Source organism: Papaver somniferum, chromosome 7, assembly GCF_003573695.1.
Source record: "Papaver somniferum cultivar HN1 chromosome 7, ASM357369v1, whole genome shotgun sequence".
NCBI classification, from domain to species: domain Eukaryota; kingdom Viridiplantae; phylum Streptophyta; class Magnoliopsida; order Ranunculales; family Papaveraceae; genus Papaver; species Papaver somniferum.
In genome coordinates, this window is record NC_039364.1 from 76,990,191 (window position 1) to 77,000,038 (window position 9,848).

Consider the following 9,848-nt stretch of genomic DNA (forward strand, 5'->3'; position numbering starts at 1 on the left):
TAGTCTACCCAAAGAGGTTAACCATATAGCGTTTCATACCAACCATGTTCTTCTTCACCATAACTAGTTCAATTGACTCAAATGAACTAGTTAAGAGAGTTGTTCAATTGCAAGGAAATCTTATGTAACTACACAAGACACAATTGAAGCAAAGATGGTTTGATTCACTCGAATCGGTTCATGAACTTTAATATCCACGTTTCGCAAATGCATTCTTTAGTCTTTTAAGATTAAGTTCAGAAATCATCTTTAGATATATAACCTTCTCAAGTTCGCAGACTAGGTTCGTGGACTTAAGACACCAGATAGAGTTTACAAACTCCAGCAGAAATTCCCGGGTTCGAGAACTACGCCGGTTCGTGAACTGGGTTCTCGTACTTGGCTCACGCAAGTAGTTTGTCAACTCCAGAAGTTCGCGGATTGAGTTCGCGGACTTGGCACTTGCCATACTTCCGGTTCTCTTGATCAACAAAGTTCGAAAACTTCGGTTCAAGGAATCCATTGGTTATGTAATCTAAACTCTTATTTCAATCATTGAAACATTTTTAGAGGACGTTATATAGTTGTTACACTATTTCTCGTCAAAGCAATTTTCAAAGTGATTGAAACACTCATGAATTTCGTCACTAGGTAAAGATAAACTTGGTCGAAGCGAAAATCTTACCAACACATATTTCGAGATATAGATAGGCGAGGTATACTCGGCTCGAAATACCAGATGTGTATGATCTAGTCTATATATATAGCATACGACTTTAGTCTCAAAGAGTAGGAGATAGAATAGATAGACTTTTGAGTGACAGATAAGTTCAAGTCTCCACATACCTTTTTGTCGAGAAGTTCCACCTGTTCCTTGAGTAGATCTTCTATTTGTATGATGAATCGCCATGAAGTCCTTGAGCTCAACTACACTTACTATCCTAGTCCGAGACTTAGCTATAAGATACTAGAAATCAAGACTTATAGTTTTGATCACTAACATTGACAAACATGCTTGAGATAGCTACGCATGCGAGTTTGACCGAGCAGTGCTCTAACAGAATCTTTGGCCTTGAAATTTTTTACCTCTTTGCATGTACTAGGAGCGTTTATTCCCCATAGCCCAATCCTGGTGTGTCAAGATGATTTCTACATGCTTCTAAATTTTCGTGTACTATTTCCTATTCATGAGATCAACCTTAGACACTCATCATAAGTGTTTCTTTGATAAATCACTCATAACATCTTCGTTATAACTCGCAATTGAGTAATTCTTGGCTCGTTGGTTTCATATCCGATAGCTACATTTTTATGTATGATTTGATTTCAATTATCTATTTTTGTTAGTGCTCGTTTTTGTATTTATTATGGTGTTTTATGTTAGGTGTTTTTGCAAAAATAAACTTGTGAGGAAAAATTAGCTCGAAAAGTGATGTTTGCACCGCCGTAGATGATTACTAAAGGCACCCAAAAATGTGTTGAAGGCATCCAAAAAATTACTCGAGGCACCCCCAAAATTAGTCAAGGCACCCCCGAAAATTACCAAGGGCACCCCTTATTGGAGAAGTGCTTAAGGGACTCCACAGACGGATAGGGGGACACAATCATCTTCTTCAACTGAATCTGTTTTTTTTTTGTGGGAAAATGTTGCAGAATTAGGGTTCGATTTTTGGAGTTGTTAGAGGGAGATTCAATCTTTGAAATTAGTTTGGTTTGCTCTTTTGATATAAACAGGGATAATATGGGTGTTGGATTTGAATAAAATTGGTTGGATAATCAGTTAGGAGAAAGCAGGAAAGCACGTTTACGGGAGGAGAAACACAAGATTTTTTGTGGTTGCGGTGAAGTTAACTCCTTTTAAATCGTCTATGAAGCGTGTTTGGAGTGTGTTGGGCTACAACAACAGATGCTTGAAAGAGATAAAGAAGGAAACAATCCTTGTAATATGGCAGGAAAAATATTCCGGAGTTAATGGAAGGTTTGGAGACATTGTTGCGAGATTTGATGAGCTTGTTGAGTATAAATAGAGTGTTGGGGAAGCAGAGAAGGGGAACAGAGAGTTTGAGAGAAAACATAGAGCCAGAATATGAGAAATCACGAGTTGCGGCAAAGTTTTCTGCTGCTGCAACTGAAGAACGCGAAGAACAAGACCTGCTCAGAACAGTCGTTAAAAAACCATCGTCGGTTGGTTCAGCGTCAGTCCAACGGTTACTGCATTTCTTTTATCCTTTTGTGTAACAGTGAATTTGCAACGATTATTTTCGTTGCAATTCTCACTTTTATTATATTTTCACCTCTTGTAAACACTTTTGAGTAATGAATATGAATTTTGAGCGTGTTTCCAAAATGAAGAGCTAAACCCCAATGTTGAGGCGACGAAGGAAGCCATTTTTCCGATAAATATGTGGTAAAATTTATCTAAATTAATTTTTGCAATTCTTTTATGATTATTTGCATCAAATGAAAATTGATTAAATGGCTTTTATTAATTTCTCTTGATGATGCATGCTTAATCTAGGACTTTTGATGCTTCATGTTTGCGATTAACAATTGATGTTTTGAAAATCTAATATAGGCAATAATTTAGAATCAAATCAAATGTAGGAATTGCATGATAAAAATTAATATTGAATCAGATAAATATTGGTGAATGGTACCTTATATATGATGTTTATAGCTTAGTCTTACGCAATGTAGCTAAGACTCATATAGACTGTGCCGGCACGGGTCACATTCTAGTGACGTTATACAAAAGAATTATGTAAGCTTAATGAATAATGTACAAATGTACATCGGTCTATACACCTATCTTATGGAGACCATTCCCGGAGTGATCTGCGTCATCCGATGTAACACAAGAGTTCCATGAGGCAGGGGCAGGGTCTTCAATATGTTGTAAGAATTCCATGACGATAGGATCCGTCCATGGAGCTCCAAATGGTGCTTCATCTCCTGCTACCCATCCTAGATGCCCGCCTTTTGGTGTTACTATCAACAAACAGTTTGGGTTTTCCTGGAACACGAAAGAAGCTTACATTGGAAAGAGAAAAAAAAAACATCATCTGTGCTGATGTACATTAATTGAAGAAAGTTCATGGGGTTATTTGTAGGCGGAAAATTTGTTCCAAGTCTATCTTTAGGAAGCTTCTGAAAAGTAAACATGTTTGAGGTCAGGAAGAGGAGTCAGACTTGACTACCAAACATGTTGAATTAGTGTTTACTGCAGCTACATGGATAAATATATGCTTGGCTAAGTTTCTCGGGTATACATCGGGCACATCATAAAGCTTCAAGATGAATAATACCTTGATATCTTCATACGGGATTCCACGAGATGGTGCAATAGGATCGTTCTCTGCCTGCACAAACCATCCATATAATGATATAACTTAGTATGTTCTATAGTTTGACAAACTAGGGATCAGCCTTGCTGAAAATTCTACCCTTTTCATGTCTGCAAATCGATGCTACTACAAAAAAGCGAAATTCACTTCCAGGATTTTGGTTATCATAAATATATGGTACAAGGGCATCAACCTGGATACACAACAAAGGTCTCCGGACATATTTTATCGAGTCTGAACTGCTTGAGCTGGAGTAGTAATGTTCTGCTGAGTTGAAACCAAAGGAAACTACAAGGGAATCAAAAAAGTAGTTCTTATTGGACTTGCACAAACTAAGCCCCATAGTCAATCATCAGCCTTAAAGGCTAGCAGAAGGGTTTATTACATACCTCGTGTTAATCCTTCATCAAATTCCTTGACAGTCTTGGCATTAGCAGCCAGCTTTATATCATATTCGCCTCCAATATCTTCAAAAAGTAGAGCATGCCTAAAATCTCAAATCCACAACAACTACTGTAAGATTTACTGATTGTTTGGCGAATCCAATATCTATAAAAAGCCAAAATGAGGGGTGGGACACCAGTAGTAGATAAAACATAAATGAAAGTTAATGCAGACACAAGATGATAATAGAATTACTTCTTAAATATTTTGGTGAGAGATCTCGCAAGAGCTTTGTCATATATGTTATTAAAGCCTTTACGGAAATCTTCATCAGCAATGATCAGGTTGAAAGGATTACACAAGGATACTCCTCCAGAGAGAAGGCAGTTTTCGGCTTCCTGTGAGAAGAGAGTGATAAAAAGAAATCAGAATAAGCAACAGCAGAATAAATAGACCAACTATTGTATCCATAGCTGCAACCATCATAGATATGACTAATGAAACCTAAAGACAGTCCTATGCTTATCTCTTCTTTGGTAAATGATCTGTACATTCAATACCATCTAGAATTGACACCAACATGAGTTGGTGTCGGGTTTAAGAACTTCCATAACAAATGAAGCAATGAAGTGAACTAAGGGAAAGATAGAGAATTCTGTTTATTGTGCTCATAAAAACACATAAATTTGACAGATATGGAAAGAATAAACAACAAACACCTGCTCCTACCTCACCCAAATATCGCACAAGAATGTTTGCTCCAAGAGACCAACCAACAGCATATAAATTTGAATTCGGGTATCTAGTGTAAACATGTTTAACCACTTCACGTGTATCTCCGGTAAACGAAGCTGAATAAAACTGCATGTTCATGAATAAAACAAACAAAGCAAAAACAACCCTGATTAGATCAAAACTATTTAGTAGGCCTTACAATACGGTGCATCATAAAAGATTGTTCGACAAATAGTAAATCAGATGATCGAGTATCACATAATACATTTTGCCATTCGAAGCAGAGTTTAACTCCCTCTAATTGAAACTTAACAACCAAGAAATCTTAAATTAAGGAAATTAAGAATTAGCAAAAACCTGAGGCGTTACAACCGGACTACCTCCACAACCACGGCTATTGAACACCACGACACGCCACCGAAGTCTTCTAGCTCGAGCAAGCATATGTTGCACGTAAGTATCACCGCTACCTCCAGTTAGACCTGGCTGCAACTTTCCATGTCAAATATTCTTTCTAGCTTCTACTAAAATTTTAATAACTGAAACAATCATCATAGTCCATTTGACAGTCGTCTATGACATGTGTCTAATTGTCAACCACATTACTCCCAAGTTTGATGATTTACATCGGCAACTATTACTCTGATGACTGGTAAGTGTAATGAGGATACAAATGAAATAGCTTGAATTTTCATTTAGCACAGTTACTAATTACTTGAGTTGACTGTTAGTCAAACGAAGTGGCTCCACGGTCTAGGCGGTATACTGTACAAATATTTTATACTATAGAAGTTGCTTACAAAATAAATTGATTTAAACTGCAGTTGAAAATGTGACTCAGAGAAAACTCAAATCATAACTCCCATGGAGATTTTAGATTAGTGTAACAACAATAATGAATTCAAAATATACCAGTAGAATGAGAACGGGAGCATCGATAGGAATCTCAGTATCATCTCCGCAAACCCAATCAAGAGAAACAACACCATCATCAGCTGTTCTTAAACACTCTCGTCGAAATCTAATACCGGGAAGAGATCGAAAAAATGCAGCGAAAATCGTTTCGATATGACGATTCCAACCGACAAGTGGATATGGGTTGTACGGACGACGCAGTTTTTCGAAAACGGTGCGTAATGAATCAGTAGCTTCGCCGACTTGTGAAGAAGAAGCGGAAGAGGAAACAAGTTTGAGGTTAAAATTGTCATTTCCAGATATTGAATCTGAGATTTGACGATTCAGAGGGGAATTCATTTTTCTGTTGGATGACGATGATGATATGCGGCGGTGGACCTGGTGGTGGTGGCGGGAAGTGAGATGGGAAAAGGCGGAGAGGATGGTGGTAGTTCTGGTGGTCGTCATTGACTCGCTGGAGATTTTATTGGAGATCTCTTTTAGGAATGGCCAGTGAGGACTGAGGAGGTAAGATGTTAGAGGTCCCACTCAAATTCACGTGTGAATTGATTTTTTATAATCCATTTTTTTTTAACTCATATTTATTAAAGAAAATTACTCCCGTCGTTCCTTTTTAATAGGCTCGTTTTCATAAATAAATGTTTCAAAAGAATAGGCCGATCTTTTAATTGGAAAAGTCACATGTTATTTTAATTTTTGGGACTATTTTTCTTTTAATTTCTTTTGATGACAAGTGTCATGTGGACCATTGTACTTTACTTCTTTTGCTGACAAGTGTCATGCGGACCATTTCACTTCACTTCTTTTATTGACAAGTGTCATGAGGACCACTTTAAATGATTAGTTCTCTTAATTTCCTTAAATTTCTCTAAAAACAAAACCAGCCTATTAAAAAGAAACGGAGGGAGTACATATTTAGCTTTTGGAGTTGTTTTCATGAATGGAAATCTTCAGGGCTTCAACAACAGAAGAAGCAGAAGCTCTAGCTCTTTTGCACACAACAAGATGGGCCATAGAAAATAATCTGCAGAATCTAGTAATTGAAGGCGATAAAGTGACTATTAACTATTTACAAGGAAAGGAGGTTTCAATTCAATGGCAGAGTTTAGCAATATTAGAAGAAGTAAAAGGTTGCGACTACAAAACTAGTATCTTTTTTGGGTTTTCATCACGTAGACAGGCGAGCTAACAAGGTGGCTGATTTGTTAGCTAAAAAGGGAAGAAAAGAAAATCTAGTAGACTTTTGTTTAACGATGTACCTATGTTTTTAATTCCTTCAATGGCTTTAGACACTGTCAAAGCTCAAAATGTGTGTAATTTAAACTCTGGTGTAATCACTACAGATGGCGTCAATTCTGCAGATTCAGTCATCGGAGGAACAAATCAATCTGATTTGATTTCCAATGAGTCTGAATCAAAGGATTAACCCTCTGCCTTTGGTAATCTATGCTATTTTCAAAAAAAAAAAAAAAAAATTGTCTTCATGGCTCATTGCGAGGGAGAGTGTACCAATCCAAGGCCCGGAGATGGTTATCTTATACTCCCTCTGTTTTTGGAAAAGAGATACTTTCACTTTTTCATTTTAGCCTAAAAATAGGCCAAATTGAAAAAGTGAAAGTATCTCTTTTCCATAAACGGAGGGAGTATTATATGGGTTTCGGTACACTCACAAGTATTTTATGTTTTTGCAATAGGGTATACGATATACTTAACTTCAAACATTATTATCCTCAATTGAGTTGTAATCATACACGAAAATTATCAAATATCAAAGATCTAGTAATTGCAGTTCGAGAATCTTTAGCTACAAGATCAGTATGGCTCTTTCCCTACCTAGTAATTGCAGTTCGAGAATCTTTAGCTACTAGATCAGCATGGTTGTTTCCCTCTCAGACTACATTTCCCCTCCTCAAAATTATTTAAAAGATGCAAACAATCTAAAATAACTGAACTGGTTTTCCATTTAACAACTCAGATATTCGTATTCAAAACTATTACTACATTTTTATTATCACCCTTCAGATGCTGCTGAGATATGTTATTGGTTTGTGCCCAGAGAATATATTTTAAAGCTCCAATCGCTCCCGCTTGCTCCTCATCCATTCAATACTAGTAGAATTAAAATTTATATTAAAACTTGCATCAAAATTAATTTTAATGGAAGGTGCCACATCTTTTTCCCATTCGTTCGCTCAAACACCTAATTAAGCAATGTAAATCCTTCGGGGATCTTACGCTCATCTAGAGGGGACCACGAAAAATAAATTCGACATATGTTCTATCATGGCCGACCATATCAGGTTTACACTCAACATCAGCTCATCTGGTATCCCATAAACGATCTACTCCTATCTCGTGTTCTCCACATGCACGTACTAGTCACAATGTGCAACTAGGGAATATTGGAATACAGAGAGTGTTGTTACCCTAAAAACTCATCATACATGAAGGCTGACTTAGTCAAATACATGGGGTAATAACTTTAAGGTTTTGATATGGTAGTCTACGACATATGTGAGAAAGCCCAGCTCTATTTCTAACCGCTAAAGAGAACAACCGATCGTGGAGGTTATGGGTAATAGTACGCGCATCACTTTGTTATTCCTGGAGAATAGGTTCATCTGTTGATCCTTAGATATTCCGATGATCATTGAGGGAATGCTTATTATATCTTTCATCTTTATCTCACCTACTTGAGATCGAGAGTTCTGTTGTTATAAATAAGTCATCAATCGACCATTCAGAACAAACATCACCAGCTATATTCACATCTCATGGAGCATTCTTTCATCAACCAAGGAAGGAACGATCCTAGCTTATGCTGGGAGTCAAGGTAGAACCGATCCCTACCTATATTGAGAGTCAAGATAGAACCAATCCTAACTTGCTTTAGGTATCATGATAGAACCAGTCCTAATAGGAAAAACTGATTTCTCTAAGTCACATACACTTTAGGGATTGTGTGATTTGGAAATTGAGTTTGCAAAATAGGAAAGTTCAAGATGTTGACATGGTGAGTAATTTTAACATGTGCTGAAATCTTATTTCTTAATTGTTCAAATATATTCCTTGATACTCAAGGTGAGATCCCAATCCGAAATAGTAGAAAATATTTTTTGCGATTTTCGAAGTTAATATGTTTTGTTTTACCAGCAATCAAAACATATCTTTGGAAATATATATTAGTTAAGTGCTAGCTAATATTGAGTTGTCCATGGAGATTTCAGTTATACAGTTGGATATTGGTTGGAATTCATAAAATCGCATTTATGTGCTTTATTGCATATCTTTATAATATCTTCGGTTAAGGAAATTCCATGGTGTTCAAGCTACCTTGGTTTATAAATATTGAAGTTTGTTCTTCTTACAAACTTATCCTGAGCCAGGCAAACTTCATATTTGTTGTTTCTGGTGTAACCAACTAATAGTATTCTCGTAATATTATCTTGGAGAGGAGAGTAACTTAATTAGAAAAATCTCTTACGTCCGCTAGTTTAAAGACTTCTTTGGGATCAAGTTATTTCCTCATTTGTCTATTGCTATCGATTTCTAGTCTCACCCTGATCTACGATCAAAAAGGAAATCACACATATAGGCTTATCTGTGGGAGGCAAATTGGTTTAAAGTCTTCAATTTAGTTGAAGCAACTCTTAGGCTATAAAGGACGTCATCTAAAAGAATCATTTGCGATGAGTCATGTTGGGATTCAAGAGGCGTAAGTAGCGCGACTGTAACTGAATTGCGGTGAGGACTTAATTCGGCCTCAACTACATTCCAGTCAGAAGTTAATTGGTAGTAGGCTAGCGTTTGTAGCGGTTTAATACAGTTTGGTGTTCAAGTCTGGACTAGGTCCCGGGGTTTTTCTGCATTTGTGGGGTTCCTCGTTAACAAAATTTCTGGTGTCTGTGTTATTTCTTTTCCGCATTATATTGTTTATTTTTATAATTGAAATATCACAGGTTGTACGTAAATCAATCAAAGTAGATACATCCATCCTTGTTTGTTAGATACGACTTGATTGATTATTGGATATTGATTTTTGAGATCGTCCAAGTACTCTCAGATATAGTCAGGTTCACGGACTTGGTTCTTTAAACTTTCTAATTATGAGAGAAAGAGATGTAACTCTAAATATTATTCCTTGATTGAGATTCATTAAGTTGAACTCTCGCAATTGTATTTAAGTTTGTCCATACAGGTTGCCTAAGAACCGATTGGTGGTGTATTTAAGTACCCTCGTGTTTTCAAACATTGCCATGTTAAGGTTTGCACAGGAAGTTAGTAAAGATAAGCATGAAGCTGGAAATTCAGGAACCATCACTATGGGAAAATCTTCATCTGTTGTACAAACTGGAAATATAAGTGAATCTTCACTTGACAAAGAAACTGGTTGTGTACTCGGCAACAATTAAAACAAAAACAAACATCTGCTCTTTCTCTCTCCTAGCTTCCAAACAGTATTTTTTTTCAAAAAAGAAAAAAAATTCATCG

The 9,848-nt window shown here is 36.6% G+C and overlaps 1 protein-coding gene across 3 annotated transcripts; it reads right to left on the reverse strand.

Moving 5' to 3' along the window:
* Window positions 1-2,580: 2,580 nt before the first annotated feature.
* LOC113297679 (embryogenesis-associated protein EMB8-like) lies at window positions 2,581-5,944 on the reverse strand. Of its 3 annotated transcripts, none has more exons than XM_026546237.1 (8): window positions 5,355-5,933; window positions 4,800-4,928; window positions 4,437-4,568; window positions 3,963-4,105; window positions 3,713-3,810; window positions 3,517-3,611; window positions 3,285-3,338; window positions 2,581-2,992 (listed from the first exon to the last, which is right to left on the reverse strand). In XM_026546237.1, the coding sequence occupies exons 1-8, from the start codon at window positions 5,802-5,804 to the stop codon at window positions 2,777-2,779; spliced, it is 1,317 nt and encodes a 438-aa protein (XP_026402022.1). In that variant the 5' UTR covers window positions 5,805-5,933; the 3' UTR covers window positions 2,581-2,776. The 3 variants fall into 3 exon arrangements, with proteins under 3 accessions (XP_026402022.1, XP_026402024.1, XP_026402023.1); XM_026546239.1 differs by having other exon boundaries at window positions 4,800-4,924; window positions 5,355-5,466; XM_026546238.1 differs by having other exon boundaries at window positions 2,843-2,992; window positions 3,285-3,334; window positions 5,355-5,944.
* Window positions 5,945-9,848: the final 3,904 nt, after the last annotated feature.

Bases quoted from the DNA above. Each gene is read 5' to 3' on its own strand.
- LOC113297679 (XM_026546237.1), bottom strand. From the start codon at position 5,804: ATGACGACCACCAGAACTACCACCATCCTCTCCGCCTTTTCCCATCTC. The intron at 4,569-4,799 runs GTTTTTGCTAAT...ATGAACATGCAG, and splicing joins GTCCGGTTGTAACGCCTCAG to TTTTATTCAGCTTCGTTTAC. The intron at 4,106-4,436 runs GTAGGAGCAGGT...CTCTTCTCACAG, and splicing joins TTGTGCGATATTTGGGTGAG to GAAGCCGAAAACTGCCTTCT.